Genomic DNA, 22,115 nt, shown 5'->3' with positions numbered 1-22,115 from the left:
ATAGTACTTAGCTACAATACATATTTACTCCAGTGAGAATAGAAAAGATTTCAGAACACTTTAGGAAAAGACAGTAGAAATTTAAAAAACAGAAAAACTTTTAGTTAGAAGTTGATTAATAAATGTTATTATTTTATAAAGACATTGAGTTAATTTATTTGCCACTGCATAATATTTTTATCTAATTAAACTTTTACTAATAGAAATTAATATTTTGTACAGCAACTGAACAGATTTTCTGTACTCACCCATTATATTCTTCAGTGGAAGTATAAAAAAGTCCAGAAAATAACTCATGGTTCCAATTTATGTATCCACCACCATAGGATAATCCCACCTAGTTAAAGATTGCTTATTAATGAATATTAATGGTTTATATGGAAACTGAACAAATTTATAATATCGGGGCACAGTGTTCTTCAGTGAAAGCATAAAATCTTGGTTCAAGAAAGGGAATCTGCTATTTTTAACAGCTATTCGCTAACTCACTGAGTCTATATTTATCCAGAGCCTGTAATGGGACTTCAAGCGAGTACCTTAGCAGAAAAATGCGAGGTCTCGATCGGTCTACTTTTTGCTGCCTCCTCTCTTTGCTTTTCCTCTTTGTTGAAGATCGACTCGTCGACAGATAAAGGGAGAACGTGCTGGTACGAATGCGAAATGCTTACCACCATAGGCGCCACTCGATGCCATCGCGACAAGATGCATCCATAATATATGTAATTTAATTTGAATTTGTAACCATTTAGATTATTATTCTAATTAATATTCTTAGAACGTTGATTCATTTTTCTTAGAATTCTATTTACATGGTTTTGTAATCTTTATGACACTTGAGGAGGTCACCCATGCAATTGGATTAAGTCAAAATTGAAGAAAATATTCTAAAATATTTTGTAAGTAGTATGATTGAAGAACAAAATTGTACCTTAAATTGTATCAGATTGCAATTTGTATTATTTGTCAAATGTTATTAGAAGATTTAAAATTCTGTGCACTTGATTTCATTACTTTTATGCGAATATAATGAACGGCAATTGTACAATGAACTGCAGGTATGTCTCAAAGCAAATTACAATTTCTAAAGTTTTCGTAACAGTCGAGGTATTAATATTATTTGAAATCCATTAATTTGTGGAGAAATTGTCAAGTTAATAAAGATTCTATGACGCGATAAACGAATAAAACGAGAATACAAGGAATCACATACTTTCAACCCACAACCCAATTTAATCCAAATCATAATCCTCCACCTAAAATCCTTGAAAGCCCACAAACGCCCTCTACCAACGAAAGTTCAAACTACGTCTCAACGACCAGCCCATGGAACCCGTTTGCACAAAATAATTAGCGAGGCTCCAGTGATGTTAATGGCAACGGGTTCTCAGTTGTCCGCAATTGTCGATGCCCTGTCCAAGTGGTTGGTACCTCAACGGACCTTATCCTGAATCGCTTACTTTACATCGCGGTGGACCTGTTCCGAGAATATAAAGAGACGAACGGGGGTCCTCCGACGGCTTCGTGTCCGATTCTTTCGCCAGTGGCGCGATCTCGGCCCTTTTCTGGGGGCGTCGCACGGTCTAAGCTCGGCACTGGGCATTCGTTACAGCCTGTACATCCACCTGCGATACGTACGACCACGTTTCTAAGGAGACTCATTAAGCGAGACAAGGACGAGAGCTACGGTGCCGGCCTTGAGAGATCTTTGCACCCGCGGTCGCATCTTCTCTCGTCGCGTTTTCTTCGTGCCGCCCCTTCGAAGGCCGCGAAATGACTCCGCCCAGGTCATGGTCCACGCACCTGCGTGCACATTGCACCTGTACCAATACGACTCTTGCATCTTTTTCCCCGGCGTTCCTCTACGCGCAGGCCTTGGTCATAAGTGTCCATCTGTGTACACAGGATTATATGTATATATATACATACATATATATACGAATAGAACCGATGACGGTTAGAAAACAACGATTCAATTTGATTCAATCTTCTGAGTCTGTGGGATAGTTTTGCTGATTTAGGTTAGGTTTAGATTAGATAGGCACTGTTAGCTTGTTTACTTTGAGGACCCCTTACTTTTTATCGTGAAAACCGTGAGCTTTGTTTAATCACCTATTCGAGTTTTCGAGTCCTAGCACTCCTTTCTTCCTTTTCTATGCTTGGTAAGTGATTATTCAGTAGACGTTGTATAATATGTATCATGTGATTGAAGATGAACTACAAGGGAGCCCATTTTGTTACGGTGAGATGTAAGCATCGATATTTAGAATATCATGTCATCTGTTGAAATATAGTAATTTAGTATAGTTTCTAAAAACTTAGTGCATTAATAATATTGAATGTTATGTAAAGGAATAAAATCTTGTATACTTATTTTTATATACTTCTTTTCGCTGGATGTGGTTCAGACGTATTTCAGTTTGTAACTAATTTTTCAATTTCATTTTTCAATTTCATTTTTCATTATTTAAATTTAATTATGAAGGAACGTGTGACGATCTTCGTTTTCTTTCCCATAGGTTGAGAAACACTGAGTTAGCGTTTGAAGTAATCACGGTAACTTCAATAATAAAACACTGAGGAGTCATTAAGTTATTGCTGGAGCTTTTGAAATCTGTGAGAACGTACATGTTGAACATAAAGATTGGTCGTAAATTAAATAACTGAATTTAATTGAGAACCATTATATTCGAATTCGAAATCGACTTTAAATTAAGTCACTGAGTGTCTAATATCGTAGAACTTATAAGAGCGTAAGATCTTTGAATTAGCTATCTCGTCATTCTATTTAAAAGAGATTGAGACTCAGTCTTTTAAGGTTCTGCGAAATAAGAGAATAACGACTTATGACTATTTCGTTTACAGGTAGAAGAAATTGCAAATATTAGGTACTTTCTACTTCAACAAATTGGAAAACGAGAAAGAGAAATTGTACTTCAAATATAAATTTTTATCCTAGAATTTGAAAAATTATAGCCTCTAAAAATACCCAATATCAACAAATAAATATAGCGGAATTTATAATTAAATTTGAAACAGTATCTAATTTATCTTAATCCTCTTAAAAAAATATAATTAACAAATTCTTGCATTATGACTATGTTATGGCTATATATTTCTATATATAACTATATGTATCCATTAATAACGAAATTTCACTCAGTTCTTAATTATTACTCAATTTTTGATATTTATTAAATAATGAATGTTTCATTAAAAATAGATGTTGAATTATTTCCTTTCAAATACCGAGCGTGACTTGACAATTCTGTAACTAATTTCATGTCCCAGCTTATGTATCATACCAAGTCCCAGCACCATGTAACAACACCTAAAACACGTACAGAAAAATCAGCCGGTTATTAATACCGTTACCGTTAAATGCTGCTTCTATACAACCACGGACATCGTCCATTCGATTTATCGGCTTTCATCGGTTCCATGATTTATGACGTCCTCGCTACGATGATTTAAAGGTGCCGCGTTGATCCCATGATAAGCAGGATGATGCATGGGATCGGCTTTTGGTCGGCTCATCTTCCTGATCTTCTGTACTTCAAACGTTGTAAGTGAAGCAATAACGATGAGCAAGACCTCGAGTTGCCCCTTCCTTTTTATGGTCAGAAATCGTACTGTGCAGAGTCAGAAGTTCACACCCGGAAGAAGCGCTGGTCTAATTGGTTATCGAATAATCCACTTCTCCAACACAAGCACGAAGGTAGTTTACATGAATTTTCATTATCGACTGAATGTGTCACATCTGTAAATCATATCACATAAACAACGTAATATCGTGATCAAGATCAACAGGGGTAGATCAAGCATTAACGTAGAGATAGGATTAGTGTCAACTACTTAACGTAAAATACTCACCCAAGTTGTCCTACCATGACAATGTATACCACCACGAATTTTAAAGCTGACGTTTCTATAACATTGAATATAGGTTAGATGGAGCTAGCAGATTACTATGCAAAGATTAGTATGTTTTTACTTATATATAAAAATCCTAGGATGATCTTCCTTAATAAAGAAAATTATGAGAAGATAGAAAGCGGGCTGACATAAGATAAAAGTTCATTTTTGATGCTTCTGAAGTTGTTACTTTTATGTGGTACAAGGCGATTGTCGCGCTAGAGATTAAAGGTAACTCCGGTCTAAATACTGCGATGATAAGTCCTGTGTTCATGTCTGTGATCTGTCGGTATGTCTTTACTATGCACGAATGCGGTATATATGCATACATAAAATAAAATTAAGAATATAAAAATGAATATTGTTACCCTGGTTAGGGGGTTATATTGTTTTTAAACCCATTGGTGAAAAAGTCATTCCTTTAATTAATTTTAGCGATGTAGATAAGTTGTAAATTACTATATCTAGTGACGGTTCCAATTAATGCCGAAATGACACCATAGATGTCGCCGATAATCAATTCCGTATGCAGGTTGCGATTGTAGGTATGTAGTGCTAAATAATAAACGGAAAGATTTTTGTTTCGACTTTGAATTTCAACTTAGTTCATTAGTTATCACTTATCATTAATTTACAATCATTAGATTCTATCAAATATTTCGAATATTGTAAAGTATTTTTACATTTCGTAAACCATTATCGACAATATCCAAAAATGAAAGAATTTTTTGGAATTACTATCGTATGGTATTAATTGACGTAAAATATTAAATTGCTGTTTCAAAAATCAAAAGATTTAAACATGTATGTTCGATTGATTACCATATACGTTGGTAATCTTTCTATCTACGTTACAGTGATCTACTCTGCATATCGATATCCCTACCAGTTTTGATCGCTCTATTCTATTTGGTTTTGATGCACCCCGTTCGTTCTCTTTGTCACCACATGGTACATGTTCCGATTTATAGATGTCATACTTTCAGTCGATAATGAAAAATCATGTGCTCCATCTCTGTGACCATGTTGGAAATGATGAACTATTATACTGTGACCAATCAGACCTCCATTTCCAGATGTACACAATACTGTACTCTCCAAATAAATTCCTTGTTCGATTTACATTATTCGATGGTAGAGCAGTGACGATCAATCATAACCAGCGAGAATGATCGAAGGTAAGGACGTCGAGAAGGAAACTGAAGATGTGACTAACGAAATTCATTCCGGAAATTCAAAGGTTTCATCGCGCGTGAAAGGTTCTGGTCTATGAGTGACGACTTAATTGAATGAGTTCCTGGGCTATCACGAGATTTATAAGCAGAAACAGGGTGGCTCGTCTGACTTCCGGATTATCACGTTTGGTTGTGCTTTCGAGGCAGTGGAAGCTAATGGCCTTTTCAAGAATCGCATAGCTGTTACTACGCTTTGTGAGTCACATAGTTGGACATGCTCGGTAACGTGGTTTAAGTACAGACCACTAATTTTTCTTACAGCTTACGTGTTCATGTATCGAGAAATATGTAACGAGGGGGTAATGAATGGTCGAGTGAAAGAGACACCGACATTCTGTTACCAGCTGCGACGATCTGCAAGAACAAACAATTATGATTTTAGACAATTCGATGGATCATTTATTAAAGGAGTAATTTCCATGTAACAATATGCTTCTATGATTATAATTTTGTTTCAAAGAATCAGGTATTCTTTCACATTTTTTTAATGTTTCTTTGGTGTGTAGTATTTTTTAGTATATATTTTTGGCGTATTTATCATATGAAATTTACAAATATGTAAATTATTAAATGAAATATAAAATTTAAAAGATCAAATACTTTATATAAATTAGTATGAAATAGAAAATGCAATATAAAAGAACTTAAATAATGCTATTTCGGTAACTTTCTTCTATTGGGTTAAAAATCTTGAAATCCTTATAACCTATCAAAAGGTCTAAAGACCTATAAAATCATTAATATCATATTAATGAATTTTTAATGTATTACAAATCTGTTAAAATATTACTCACATTTAACATTTGAAACACACACTAGTAACATTTAAAAAGCTGACTTGATAACCTAACATATATTCGGACCCTCTCAATGATAACACTTAATTTTTTGGTAAAGGGATGGAGATTTTTAAGATAGCGCGACACCTGTTGGATTCTATGAATGAAATTTGACATTCGTTAGGCACTTAACGTCGAGAAAAGCTCGCAGATGGCGCAAGGTCCTGAAGGCGACGACGCATTTCTTTGTAACAAGGCAAACATTCAGGTTTCTCTTTGCAGAGGCCTTTTCAGGGCTGCGCCAAACGAACCGTCGATACTGTCGACGGTAATGGCGATTCTAACGGCGGACTCTATGCCTTGTGCGTGCCGCCGACAAACCCTCGTCCTTCGTCGGAAATTGCATAGCTCTGGACGGCTCTTTTGTCGCTGCAACAGGTAACGACCTACGCGCTGACCAATCGACTTCATGAGAAAATTCTCTGAATGCTTAATTTGAAATATCGGTCTTGGCTTTGAAGGGTTCGATATTAATTAAATGTAAGACGGTTATTGATGAATGTTGACGTTTTTCTTAATACGAATTGATTAGGTAAATTATAGGTATAAAATGTTCCATTAGGCCAGTCTCTGAAAGTAAAAGATTGAAATTAAAGATAGTTATTCTTTTCATATCTAAAATAAAAATGAATTTTAAGATAAATTTCATGGTCAAATAAATTAGGTATCAAATATTGTATAAAAAATGAAAATTGAAAGTGAAAATAAAAATGATCATTTCTAAAATAAATAAATTTTGTACATGAAAAATAACAAAAAATTTTAGAATATATCTAAAGACTAGGTAAATTAGATATCAAAACTCTATTAAAAATAAAACCCTTTAAAATAAAACGAGCATATTTTTCAACAAGATAGACTTTTTAATAGAAATTGTTTTCTTCCAAAATGAATTAATTAGCCTTTTCATACACAAGGTAAAAAGAATTTTACGATATATCCAGATTTCAAATGCATGTTGATTTTATCCTCAGCCAAGAATAGCTTTGCAATATCTTTGGCCATTAATTACCTACATTAGATAATACAAAAATGATAAAAGCAAGACATACGGTATAAAATTGGTTAATGATCCTGCATGGATATCATAAACACATCCTTTTATTATCTTCGCCTTTATCTTCCATTACATTCGATATAAACTAACCTAAAAAAATTAATCAGTAAACCATGAAAATAATTCTAGGAAAAGCATAATTTTTTATTCAAACGAAAATATGTACCCATCAGCGCCTAATAGAATTCTATCATTTCAAGCAAACACTCCCAAGGCTAATGAAACAAGTCTAACAAAAGATTCTTCGACATTGGACGTCGAAGGAAGGAGTATATGACCTTCGGCAGAAGACCATTGGTCGAAACGGAATGTTTTTATCAGCACGCTAATGAAGCGCGCGAAAGACAAAACATGCCAGTTTCGTTACGAGCAATAAGCAAAATTTCCATGAAGCAATCAACATACCAAGCGATTACTCTCCATCTCTTCCAGCGACGGTTCCATGCAAACGCGATGAAAACTCAGACCTCACCGTTACTAACAGAATTGGCTGACCCAATTTGCAGATCATTATCATCCGGGAGATACCGACGAGATGGCGCTGACTCACTGTCAATGAGAATTGCATAAATCAACATCGCTGATCGATGACTCGATTCGCTTTCAGATCTAATTTCAAGCGACGAATCCAGTCCACTTTAATAAGAAGTCGATGAATAACGATGACAAAAGTAACGGGAGGAGCGTTTGGATAAATTGCTTGACTGGCTGATGTTAGAGTAGGGATTGGGCTGATTTTGCGCACATATCTAGTTTCCAGTAGAAGAAAATAACGAGTAAAATTTAATAAATTCATTTTTCCTTTTGTCTAAAGCAGATTAATTAAGTTGGTTGGTATATACTTAGATGGTATATAATTATATATTAGAGTTAATAATCTTAGAGTTAGTAATGTTTAATCATCACATTAAAGCTTTGAAACATGATGTATTTTGAAAATTGTGTAACCATTTATCTATGACACATATCCAGATCAAGTAACATAACGTTTCCTTTAATTCTTTTGCATAAGGAATGATTGATTGTTTTGTAATAACTTTAGAAGAGATTAAATTAATATCTTTAAAGAAATTAAAAATATTAATATTAGGAAATATAATTTTATGTTGAAAAATTTGTTTATGATGTGATTCAAAGAGAAACATAAAATTATTTTTCTTATAGAAATATTACCACCATTTAATATTTTAACAATACTTTAATATTTGTGTTTTTATGTTGCCCATAAATTATTTCATTTTTTGAAACAACAATAGCATGCTTGTAACAAAGAATATGCTGTAACAGTTTAATGTACATAGACGACTTAATTTCTTGTCAGATTCTTTTTAGAAACTGCAATAAATATGAAAGATGACACAGCTGCTGTGATTTACGATTGAATCGTAAAATTCAGACATGCATAAGGAGATTGCATGACACTAAGAGATGGAAAACACAAATGTCACTTTGAGTACTAACAAATATAGTTCAGTAACAAAGTTTCTAATGACTTAATGTTTTATTTATAATTCACCGTAGATTCAATTACAGTGGAATCAATTACCGAATATACCTGAAGATTATACAGAGTGTCTCACAAATTTCTTTACCAAAGAGTCACAAAACCAAAGGCCTTTAGAAGATATAAGGTGTCCCAAAATTCACGCAAGAAGTAATTTTGATAGAAAGTACAGGTCTTTAATTAAAAATTGTACTTGTTATTTCGACACGTTTGGTAATTCTAATAATATACAATATACAATATAAAATGTGAAATATAATATATATAAAATTTATAATAAAATTACCCATAGTAAAGTTTGCACCGTAACCTATAAGGCATCAGGTATACAACCAATTAAGGCAAACTAAACTACTGAAAATGCATGAATAGAATACGCGAAGAATTAAACTGAATCAAAGCAAGAGAAAATAAATTTTCAAGATAAACATCCTAGACCATACACATGGTAAATTGAATCTCACACGGTCAAAATAAATAAAGCTCGGTCATGCTCCCAAACGCTCTTTTTGTCCACTGAATTTTTCTCATTTTTCTCTTGTTCTGTGATGCTAATGAGAAAAGATAGCTGGCAATAAATCAAGGAACGCCGTAAAGAATGGACCTTTATGAACCCGCGGTCCTACGAGTGATTCCTCCCCCTCTTCCTCTCTAACTCTTTGTCTTGTAAATACACCATGCGTCGTTTAACACATAATGGGAGCTTCGTTATAATTTCAAACATATCACCGTGAAATAACATTGTTAAGAATTCTATCTTATCGCCTCGAATATACCAAAGTCTGAGACTTAAGAGGCTTAAGTAATTTCTTTCAATTCTGGGAAGCCTGTCTGCCATATGCATTCTACAAATCACTGCATTGTTTGATTTTTATATGTCATAGATTCAGCGTGGAGTGGTATAATTTCATTTTAACCAGATGGAATAGTAAATCTGAAATATGAATATTTAAATATCTAAATTATAAAATATTAAATATGAAAATAAACATTGTATATAAACCCAAAATCAAGTCCAATTTCCATGATTTCCATACATCTAACGACCCAATAGAGAGTCTTCAATTTCTTCCAAACTCTAAGATCCTTAAGAGCAGATGTTTCAATAAGCACCCCATTCCAAAACCTATCTCAGCCTATTGAGGAAAATTACATTATCGTATTACCATTCAACCTGACCAAACATGTCAAAGGCGTTTCCATCAAGTATTACGAGCGTCTAACAACGTGTACCAACGACTGATCGATCTAATCGCGAACACCATCATCTTATCGATCGCTGAGAGGGACTGCATTCGCTAAAATCGTGTATCGGGCACACAGAATCGAATTCCAAACGACATGCGCACGATTAGATTGCCAGTGTGCCGAGCGAATCGAATTGAAAATCCTCCAACTAGGAATTCCGTGTTGCTAGATGCACCGTTAAGGGTTTATCGATGTCGTGATTCGGCGAGAAGTATCGTGCATCGTTTCTACTTGCACTTTTTCCGGCACAATAGCAACGCTAACTGCACACGTGTTAACATAGCATTCGAGATCAAAATGGTCACGTATACAAAACGGGATGGAGAGCATTAAGTTCGAAGGAATCGTGATGAAGTCCAACGCTCTAGTTCAGCACGCGAGGCAAAGTAGATTATGTAGACCTCGAGTTCGTGACGGGATTCCATTTGCTAACACTGTATACCGACAGATCTGTTGGAAGCAGAGAAAAATTATATAGTAATAATCTAATTATACTATATAATAATAATAATTTTCTCATAATAGTATATTATATTACCTCGAATTTAAATGAAAACGCTTTAACGGATGTGATTCCTCGATATGTTTTATATGAAATATAAAAAGCCAATATTCGAATTACATGATGGCTATTTATTCGTTTGTGCTGCTCTCTATCTTTCTAAAGATACGTAATATACACATTGAGCACTGGATAACCAGGTTTATAAATGAAATAGACGGAACATCATTACCTTCACAGTGTCTGTCTTATATCTATTATTTTTATAATTTATGAGAAAATGTTTCCAATATGCATCTCACAAATAACTCTTTTAAGAATTATCTTTCTTTCCATATATTTACCAATCAATTTATATACATCGTATGCAACTGATATTACGATAAAAAACAAAGTATTATGTACCCTCTGGGATAATGATATACAGTTTGCGTCAGAGTTTGCTCTTCGGGTATTCGGTTCCTCGTTTTCGATTCCCCGAGGCAACGACCTCAGTGTACACATTGACTTCTTCATTTCTCATGGCCATGAGGTTTCTATCGAACTTCATGAGCGTGAAATTATTTTTCATCCTCGATCAAGTCGTTAACTTCGCATCAACGTCAGGCTACGTTGAATCAACGCTAGATGGTGACAGATGTTAAAGGCTATTCGCATCGACTCAGCCTTCGATATTGTAACTATAAGAAATCTAATATAAAAATAATAACAAACGAGAAAGATACCTCGAGACTGCGATTTTTCTAATCTCCACGATTACGTGCCTTCATTGTTTTGTTACTCGAAAAACGGCCTTGAATACGCATTCCTCAGATGGTTTACTTTCTATGTATCGATCATCGATTCGGTGATTTCACGCATGGTTTCTGCGATAAATCTCGCGTCGCAACCGACCGTGACAAACGTTACAGCATATTCCATTCCACGGTTGTGTTTTTTTCCATTTTTCAGACTTTAGTGGGAATAACGTTGAGCTGGTCCACTAACCGAGCCTTGAAGCACACCATTTTTTTCTTTGTCCCCGATTATATGTGCCATCGTACGCATAAATTTTATTTCCACGGAATTCGAACGTGTTCGTAATCTGATCACATTTTTTACGTTCTGTGTACGAAGCGAGTCACGTGAACTGTTACAGGTGAATATCGATTGATTGAAACAAAGAACAAAAGGATCATCGATCAGAACGTTATATTAGAAGTTGAAACTTTTATATATTTAAGAGATACATTATATAAATCACATACGAAATATTTTTAAGCGTGGTAAGTTTTGGGTTTTGACGATAATACAAATTTTCATTTAAAATACCGTATTTTTTACACTTTATTTTTATTTGATTATATACAATTAGAAATTGTAAAGTATTATAGTTCCCTTATATTTTTTATATAGATACACATAAATGAATATAACGATATGTTCTATGACTGTCGAACATTGTTGGCAGACGAAATTTCTCTGTATAGATGAAATCCGTAGAGTAATAGTGACTTGCTATAGTACCTTTATGGTAACTTTCACAATGTAGTTATTCATAATTATTATAATATTTTGACTGTGTTGACGATTTAACAACCAGTATTATCAATTAATATCACTTTAAATTATTAATACTGTCAAAATATTACAATAATTTTTCAAAATAATGATTATCAATGACAAAAATATATTTTTAAGAAAAGTTACTAAAACAATATTTTTTTCTTTACTAAGATGAAAAATATGTGTTTAAGACAAATATTAAATAAAATCTTTTATGTTTTCACTCTTGTGACGAAAATTTGATCTAAGAAGTCAAAAGTTAAGAAAAAAAGGAAAGACAAATGTATGCAAATTTACAAAGGATACAAAATAAATGAAACCATACTATTTTTGGAAGCTGTAATAAAGTACCCGTTTTTATATGTATGCTATATTAACATTACCAACGAAACTGTCATACCAATCAGTATAAATAACCAGACTTTTGTAACTGTACAGGGTTATGTTCGTTCCAACTATTGCATTCCACAAGATGCTGAACGAAGTTAATACTAAGTTTTCTGTATGGTCCCACCTGCCGTGCTTGACTTTGGAAACATTCCTGTTTTTTTTTCGAAGCATTCCTTCTCGACGCCAGTACCGTTACTGGTATTACTGTACACCTGACTAAATTTATTGCGCGTTCCGATTATTGAATCGTTGAATAGCACCGGTTAGTTGGTCAATAAATACATGCTTGATTCGAAGAAACTACCAGCAATACTTAAGCATAAGCGTCTTAGAATATTACATTCTCGACACAATTTTTCTACACAATAAATATGAGCTTATGGTAACGTAAAAAATAGCCACCAAATGTGCACAAATTACCAGGTGAATTGAAGTGGAAGAAGTTTACCCAACAAAAGAGGGAATGGAAAACAATTTAATTTAAAACTGGTTGGCGTAAAGATATTTTCCAATTGATGAATATTCTGGTACTAAAATATTGTACTAAAATAACTATTAAAAAAAATGTTGACATAGTATAGAAGTATTTTATTATAAAACGAAGAGCAACTTTTAATAGTAAGATACATTAATAAGATCATTCTTTTTAACAAAATTTTCGTTTCTGATAGCGTGATGTCTTTATTAAACTAGATATGTTTTTGTGAATTGTAGAACGATTATTATCTACCACCACGCTCAACATGGTCCAGAGTTTCACCACAACAAACGAAAAAACAAAGGGGCAGCACTACATGGAAAGTCGGTAGTGCGATGTTAATTGTCTCCGCTATGTTAGTATTAATTGCTGTCTTCGCAATTGCAGGATTGGCGTTATGGATGGGAGGTTCGTTCATACTTTATGACACGAGGTCTATCTAGCGATACTTCCTCTAAGCTAATACTAAATGAATTAAAAAATATTTATAAGAAAATTCATTCTGTTTCAGCTCTTCGAACAGATTCCAAAAATGGTAAGGATTGCATTTTTTAACAATTTATTTTAATACTATTTAATACGTATCATATGTATGTAATTATTTATAATGTTTATTTAATTATTTATAAATTATTATTATTTATAATAATGTATATTATAACGAATTAAGAGAAATAATACTCGTTGAAATATTTTCAGCGATCGTTGGGTTCTCCTGTACTTTCAGGGTGGCTAAGGGTGAGAAATATAATCCAATGTTGAAGTTAAACACTAGTATGGTATTCCGCGAAAAGGAACGTAAATACAAGAATATAGTAAGCGTGACAATCAGTATTATACTATATAGACTTAATTTATGTTTAAAAATAGGGATCCTGATAATTGACAAATGACTAATGTATTTCAGTTTGAACTATTATTTAGAAGAAGCGTATTAGGCATCGCTTATAAGCAGACGATCATAGACAAATTCGAAAGTGGTATTTTGAAGGTGTTCTTCAGGATATATCTAGACAGAAGAAAGATACCACGATCGATCACGAACGTCGAGGACACGATCGAAGATATTATCGCGAAGGAGACGTACTCATCGTCCTCCTTGTTCAAGGATATGGAACTAGACCTCACTAGTATATCAGTAAAAAGTGAGCATCCGCTAGAAACAGCGATTGATTGTGATAAAAACAGTAATATCATAATTACACGATATTTCAAAAATACATTAAAGAAAAATATATACTATAACTCAAAAATATCAGGACACTTGTAACATGTATAATAACTACAAATAAGTATTACATAAATGTCTAAAATAGCGTTTATCTAAAACTGAGTTTAAAATAGTAATGTATTTATAATATTTCTTTCTTATTCATTTAGGAATTAGTCAAGAGGTATCAGCGAGTCAGAAGCAAGCCCAACAAAAGAATGCAATGATCACGAAGAACGGTCTGCTTCGACCCAATAGAAACAGCTCCTTAATCACGAGTTCGAAATCAAAATCCAAACCGACTAAGGTCGAATCCACCGAGCCTGACATCGATTTCAGTAATATACCAACAATTCAGGGAACGTACAAAGCCACAAAGGTGAATGTTACTTCTCCAAATAGATTGAACTCTACTCAGGAAATTAATAAAGTTCAATCCGAACCAAGAAATAATACCAAAGTAAACTTACCTCAAGAACAGACCACAAGTAAACCGACCACTATACAAGACATCACCGAGTCAACTCAAAGTATCACGTACACAACGAGCAAATTGAAAGAAAAAGTTAATTACACCGTACACGATGAATCGTCCGGTGATACATATTCTGAGTCTGCCAAGATAGACGCTACGTCTACGACTTCTACGACCCAAGTCGAAAATGAAGATCTCTTTAAGGATTTCCACAAGCCTGACTTCGAAACGTCACCATGGAAACCAATTATACCATCTTACATTAACACGGAATTAAAATTATTGCCAGATAATGTTGAAAAAACAACAAAAACGAATTACAAAGTGAATTACAGTAATACCAATCAAGAAGACATTCATAACACAACCGAGAGAACTCTCCAATATAGTGTTCAAGGAAAAATTCCTGAATTACCAGCATCTAACACAAAATCTCCTGAATCATCAGAGATGTTGAATTCATATTTAGACGTTCCAGGGATGAGCACCTTTGATATTGGAGACACTGATTTTCCACGAGATAGGATTGTTCCTCAGGAAATGGTGAATTTTAGAGTAAATGGGAAGTTTAAAAATAAAATTCCAGGATTATTGGAAGATGGGCAGATCTTTACAGAAACCTCACCAGTTCAGTTAGACAATAAAAGGCCGGACATAGAAGTTTCTGGCCAGTTACCATCCGAAACTTATGACATCAGGCTTCGAACTTCTTCGCAACCTCTTGGGCTTTCTTCTTCCCAGCCCATGGAATTTTCTCCCACGAAACCCCATCGGTCGACGAATGAAAACGAAACAGGTTGGAGAGTTCCTGGGTCGCAGATCACGTACACAGTAACAGACAGTAGGTACAAGGATACTGTCGGCAAACAAAGTGACAATGTTAGGAATTCTGGCGATTCTATTAAAATGAATAAAAAGAGGGTAGATCAAAGCAATTTAAGAAACAAGGAGAGTTCTGAAAATTTTTTACCTTCAGTAGGATCCAGTACCCCTCGGTGGCACGTACAGAAGCCAGTTCAGTCAGATTCCGACGAGGAATCAACGACTAAGGTGTCAGGAGTAGGAGTAGCAGAGCCAATTCCGGATGTGGACATTGAACTGGAACCGAGGAATCGTTATTCTGACATCCAAGCTATAGTCAAACAAAATAACGCACTGCAAGATAGAAAAGTCGATAAAAATGTGCAACAACCGGTGTACACCAGCTACAAAACACCAGATTTAAATGGAGCCGTAATGAGGCCAAGTTTAATCGAGAGCTCCGGTACTCTGAAACCGTTTAGACATACGATACCTGTAGACAAAATTACATCCGTCGTTAATTACAGCAAGGATGATAAACAAGAGTCGTTGAAGCAGGAAATTAACACCGTGACAGACAGCATAATCAATCAAGAAGAAAAATTCACCGAGGTTAGTCGATTAAGCACAGTCTCAGAGAGCAAAGAGGGTAAAGAAAAAGAGGCACTTAAGGTTTTGCCAGAAAATTTGAAGGAGATCATTGAACTAGAAACTTTTGTGAAAAAGCAAAACAACGATTCTGAAACAAATGACCCAACAAAAGATGCAAAAATCGAATCATCTGAACATGTAAGACCAACTGAATCGAATATCGAGAGCGTAATAGATGATGATAAGCTTCTAAAGTTAAGCACAACGGAAGTTTATTCAGAAATGATACATCCCTTGTATAATAACATAGATAAATTAGTTGTAAGAAAAGAAGGAAATAAGGAGACACCACCAGGAAGGTTAACATCCAATATTTCTAGGAATTCTACTTTTATCGAAATCGACACATTGAAACACACCCCTGGTGAAGTCGAAGAAGATTTCAGTTCGTCAGAGAATATATCACCAACGAAAATCGGAGGGGATAATTGGCTTTTTAATGGGACTGTAAATCGTCCATATAATTCCTTTGAAACTAGGAAGAAGATTTATAACGATACCCTGAAAGCTTATGTGGTGGAAAATTTGGTCACACTAGCGCCTGTTAAGAGTAACACAGGTATCGGTAGACCCATAAGACCAAGACCCAAGATTGATCGGGAGAAAACGATGAGGATCGACGATAAATCCAGCAATCGGACGTCTTCCGACAATACAGTCCTATTGGAACAATTATTTGGCGTACCCAGTCGCGACAGAAATACCACGAAACGAAATTCATCCAACCATCAAGACCCCATGAATCTCGAGACAAATGAAGAAGAGGACTCAAACATAAATCATCCTAGAGTAGAACAAATAGTAGAAGTTGTGACATCGATCAGTACTAAGGTGTCCTCGAACTTCAAAGGGAATCCTGTTATATTAAAATTCGTGGTCACCAATTCCACCTCTCTTCCTGTGATACACTCCGAATCCCATGCAGAAGTGTCTACCTCGCAAATATCAGTACCCGAGGAATTTGTCATTGACAATAACAAAGAAGAAAACAGGTCGTTCAGAGACCAAGTCTCAAACAAGGGAACATCGGTATGGACTGAGAAGACTCCATCTTTAACAGCTACAGACGTACAGACATCAGATAGGAAAATCTCCACATTAGAAGAGAATAGATTTCTTTTAGAAAAACTCAAGCAATTCGCTGAAATAGGTACAGTAAACGAGCCTGTAAAAAGTAAGAATAGCTCTAGACCAGGGATGTTACAATCTCATGTAGCTAATGTAAAATCTAAGGAAGACTATCGACCTTTGCCTGACTTCGAGAAACTGAAACAAATAGCTGATATCGCGACAGGAAACGAAACTCTGATGAACTCCAGCGCGGGATTCACAATGACTCGTGATGGCGTTGAAATATTCACCAAAATTTTAAATAAGATGGAGGACCGTACTGACAAGATGATTTCAACTACTGAAGAGAATTTGGAAACTGGTAATTGTCTTGTTAGGGTTGTAAGGAGGTATTCGATGATTTTATTAACTTTAGTCGTGACTTAAAATTCTCATCAGTTGTACGTTTTTGTAGATCGTTGTTTCGGTTTCCTGTGCAAGGATGGAAAATGCTTGCCTTCCAGCGGCAGATGCAACATGTTAGGTGAATGCCCGAATTCAGAGGACGAAGCAAACTGTACGTGCGCCGATTTCTTAAAGACACAGCTTTTACATCAGAAGATTTGCGACGGTGTGGCGGATTGTTGGGATTATTCAGACGAAACAGACTGTGGTATACTATTTATTAATACTAGTATACTAATATTAATAACATATCAAATACTTTTACTATGGTAGATATTTACATAACCGAATTATATCAAGAAAGTTTTATTGACTATGTATCCCACTTGTTAAAAATTTATTCATATTTTTTTGATTTCTTAGATTGGTGCGAAGATGGTCAGTTTGTTTGCGGCAACAGCCGGTCCTGCATAAACCAAGATAAAGTTTGCAATGGTTATACCGACTGTCCAGGAGGGGAGGACGAGAAGAAATGCGCGGCACTGATAGAAGACGATTCAGCATTAAATTACGAAGAAACGAGTACCTTCGCTAAGGACGAGAATAATTCTGAGACCAGCGTAACTGAAGACGAACATCCATCATCTCAAGGACACTTTTCAGAAATAGAATCCACCACTAACAAGGACATCCTTTATGATCAAGAAGCAGTGGAATCTTCCATCTCAGAATCAACTACTTTGCACGCATTCAAAGATGATATTCAATTAGAAAAAATTATAAGTATCAAACATGAACCTGTGATTAAGGAGGAAATTAACGCTACAACTCTGGTTTCTGGAAGAGAGATATCATCAAACGCGAAAGACATTTTAGCACAAGGAAATTCAATCCATGTAAATTCGAAAAACAACGACAAAACATCGATAGTTAATTTAAAGAAAGAGATCAACAATTACAACGAAAGGGGTTATTTAAATATCCGAAAAAATGGAAAATGGGGAAAATTGTGTCTAAATGAAATGGATGACCTACTGCAAGAAAGACAAGCTGCTTGGACCATCGAAGACCTCGGTAGAGCAGTTTGCAAAGCGATTACATATCAGTAAGTATTGCATAATATCCTGCCTTATAAGTACAAGGAGTCCCGTGTAACTCTATTAGCTAAATATTTTATTTATTCTTGGCATGACTAAAACATTTGACCATATATACAACAAAAATTTATGGAGTAAAATTTCTTTAAACGGTAGAAAAAATCTTTCCAACAATACAATTATATAATATAAAACAAAGTATAAGAAATTCTTTACTAATTTGCTGTAAATATTTTTCAGGGATTACGAAACCGTGGAAAAAGTATTAGACGAAAATCCAACATCTATGAGATCGTATTACACTTTGTCATATAACGAGAAACCCTTGGATAAGACGATACTAACTTTCAAACCTTCTGAGTGCCCAAGTGGCGAGATTCTCAGGGTCAAGTGCAAGAACCTTGAGTGCGGAATAAGAACGCAGGCACCGTCCCAGGCCAGGTATACACTCACTGAACCAGTTTCTCATAATTATACGCCGACCGGATCATTTGCAAAACTATTTGTATACAAATGCACTCGGGATAATGCCCCCTGTGTGCCTCCATAATAACAACATATTGATCACAAAAAGATGTTACAAACGATCTACATAAAATTAGAATTACCGTGATCGTTATCGATCGAGATAAGTAACTATACCATGATATATACGGTCATAAATTTTTATCGGAGCTTGCAAGAATATTACATTAAATCCGCCGGAAATATCTGTCATTTTCTTCTTTTTTGGCAATACTTTCTGGTAGTTTAAAATCGTTAATGAATTTCGTTGACAAGTAATAATTATTGTAAGAAATATTTTACACATAATCACAAATAATTGTATGTTAATGATATTATAAGACAAAATTACAAGACAAAAAAAGACAAATTTCATGATATAACCTATACATTATGTTTTCTTCTTCTCTTTTTTTATACAAAATTTCATACATAAAGGTATAGCGTTATTTAAAAAATTATACGTACTGGTTTCTGTTTAGAAACTTACAATTAGTATTTCATTTGCAAACATTTAAGATACTGAATACAAAAATAGAAATCAATAATTTTTAAAAATTAAAAAAGTAACGTATTTTTGTACAATTATATATTATTCTTATATAAAGGAAGTATATAGATAAAAGTACTTGTATAAGATGTATGCATTGAAACAGATCGAATGTTTCGCGACATTCCAGGATAGTAGGAGGTGGTAGTTCTTCAGCTGGAAGCTGGCCATGGCAAGTAGCTTTATACAAGGAAGGTGATTATCAATGTGGTGGAGCTCTTATCAACGAAAGATGGATTTTATCTGCAGCACATTGCTTTTATCAGTAAGTAAATTGATAATAATACATAAGATATATAAAGGAAGTAAAATCAGTTAAAAAATGTTGAACTTAAATAGAATACTGAAATATCAACATTTCAAATAAAGAAATTATAATAGAAATTTTAACTTCATTCTTTCAATGAAAATTAATACAAATTGTTGGAGAATTTAATACTATTAAGAGTTTTTGATGCTACAAATTATTCTTTACTATTTATAATTATTAAAAATATTTTCCCTTTTATTTTTATATTATCTTAGAAATAAAATATTTAATAGTATATTACAATATTTCTTGCAGTGCTCAAGACGAGTATTGGGTCGCGAGAATCGGAGCGACTCGTAGGGGAAGCTTTCCCAGTCCATATGAACAAGTATTGCGTTTGGATCACATATCCCTCCATCCTGATTACATCGACAATGGATTCATAAACGACATAGCGATGCTAAGGCTTGAAGAACCAGTAACTTTTAGCGATTACGTTCGACCAGTATGCCTACCAGAGTCGGAACCAAAAAGTGGAACCATGTGCACAGTGACTGGTTGGGGACAGTTATTTGAAATCGGAAGAATATTTCGTAAATATAATTATTAAACGAATATTCGTTGTATCTACGAAAAACTGCATTGATTAATGTCATGTCTGTTAAACAGCGGATACTTTGCAAGAAGTACAACTGCCTGTTATTTCAACGGAGGAGTGTCGAAGAAAAACTCTGTTCCTTCCATTATATAGGATTACATCTGGTATGCTTTGTGCAGGATTGAAGGATGGTGGGAGAGACGCTTGCTTAGGAGACAGTGGTGGACCTTTGGTTTGCTCAGGATCAGACAAGTACACCCTTCACGGTAAACACATCTATTTGTAATAAAAAGTCACTGATAACATATCAGACACTATAATTTATCAATGATAAATTATATAAAGCGTGATTTATGTAAAATGTACATATACCTAAGAAAGTATATATCTAAATAATGAGATAACGAGATATCTAAGGCCATGAAATGATAAATCCTGTCATATTATTTACTCGTTATATTTATTCTTCATTTTCAACTATTTTAAAAGAACAAAAATAAAATGATAAAAATAAATAGTACAAGAGTAAGTTTTAGAATAGTATTTCTTAGTGTAAAGCCTTGGATAGCTAATTTATTTAGATCATAGAGTAATTGATGCTTGGATAGATTTATATTATTAATTTATACTTGAACAATTAAGTGTATTGAAATTACATTGTACTTTCCATCAGGCATCACTTCTAATGGTTATGGTTGTGCCAGACCTGGAAGACCTGGAGTCTACACAAAAGTATATCACTATCTTCCGTGGGTCGAATATGTGATCTCAAGAGAAGATATTCGATCCTCGATAGCTTCCTGCAAAGGTCATCGATGTCCACTTGGCGAGTGTTTACCGAAATCCAGAATATGCAATGGGTTCTTGGAATGTTCGGACGGTAGTGATGAACGTAATTGCCCTGTTAATTTGTAGTGAAATGAAGACTGATCGTATTCATATTTATTTGTTCAATCATACGCGTTGAATAAACGAATTAATCAATGAAAAAATTTAAATTTATGAAAGACAAATTTGAATCATTATTCTGTTTATCGAAAATGAATTGAAAGACAGAAAACAGATAAAATGAATATTTAAAAGACAAAATAACTGTTTAAATAAATAAATAATTGATAGAAACTTTGGTACTAAAAAGCATTTCATAATGAAAGTATAAAAGTTTCAATCTATCTTTGAAAACTCCGCTGTGAAATATTAAAGGTTCATTGATTTTATATAGATGTGCAATACATAGCTAGAAATCAAAAGTTTAAGATAAATGTTAGAGAGTGTATTGAACATCGGTGTGGAATGTTTCAAAAAATCTCGGCTATTAATGATAATTAACGATACTGTTAACACTGATTTATGCTCTTCTATACAATTATCTTTGCGTTTGATAGTAAACATTAATGTGCTCGACTCGCAGGAGTATATCTACTAATAACTATGCATTAGAAGATCGTTCGCGATTTAATTCATTCGAAAGCGACATGAATAATCGCGATAAATAGTATTTTTGAGTCACCCGTGATTGACTCAGAAATACTTGTTAGCATAGGAATATTTAGTCGAACCTGGCATTTTGATTCTTTTGGATTGATTACAAAACGAATCTCAAGGCCATGTATATCGTACTCATTATTTCAGTCTCCCCGTAAGTTCAACGTAACGTGTATATATATGTATCTCGTATCTAATTATGTAAAAAGATTCTTTTAATGCTAATAAATAAGAATTTTTAAGAAGAAGAGGCATTCGTATTTCTTTTTCTTTTTATATGAAATATTACAATAAAAATTAACAATATTGTTATTTAAATATAAATTAAA

The 22,115-nt window shown here is 34.1% G+C and overlaps 1 protein-coding gene across 1 annotated transcript in view; it reads left to right on the top strand.

Moving 5' to 3' along the window:
• Positions 1 to 21,216, top strand: part of LOC108549401 (uncharacterized) — a 44,774-nt gene extending 23,558 nt beyond the window's left edge. The window contains exons 2-13 of the mRNA XM_017902764.1: positions 12,947 to 13,118; positions 13,222 to 13,245; positions 13,410 to 13,525; positions 13,618 to 13,855; positions 14,091 to 17,279; positions 17,373 to 17,570; positions 17,726 to 18,407; positions 18,640 to 18,840; positions 19,584 to 19,718; positions 20,019 to 20,296; positions 20,373 to 20,567; positions 20,975 to 21,216. Coding sequence (XP_017758253.1) covers positions 12,947 to 13,118; positions 13,222 to 13,245; positions 13,410 to 13,525; positions 13,618 to 13,855; positions 14,091 to 17,279; positions 17,373 to 17,570; positions 17,726 to 18,407; positions 18,640 to 18,840; positions 19,584 to 19,718; positions 20,019 to 20,296; positions 20,373 to 20,567; positions 20,975 to 21,216 — 5,670 coding nt within the window. The remainder of the gene's footprint in view (positions 1 to 12,946; positions 13,119 to 13,221; positions 13,246 to 13,409; positions 13,526 to 13,617; positions 13,856 to 14,090; positions 17,280 to 17,372; positions 17,571 to 17,725; positions 18,408 to 18,639; positions 18,841 to 19,583; positions 19,719 to 20,018; positions 20,297 to 20,372; positions 20,568 to 20,974) is intronic.
• Positions 21,217 to 22,115: the final 899 nt, after the last annotated feature.

This window comes from Eufriesea mexicana, unplaced genomic scaffold (genome assembly GCF_001483705.2).
Source record: "Eufriesea mexicana isolate 0111107269 unplaced genomic scaffold, ASM148370v2 scaffold474474812, whole genome shotgun sequence".
NCBI classification, from domain to species: Eukaryota; Metazoa; Arthropoda; class Insecta; order Hymenoptera; family Apidae; genus Eufriesea; species Eufriesea mexicana.
Note: the sequence above shows the minus strand (reverse complement) of the source record. Positions and strands in the feature narration are given on the sequence as shown.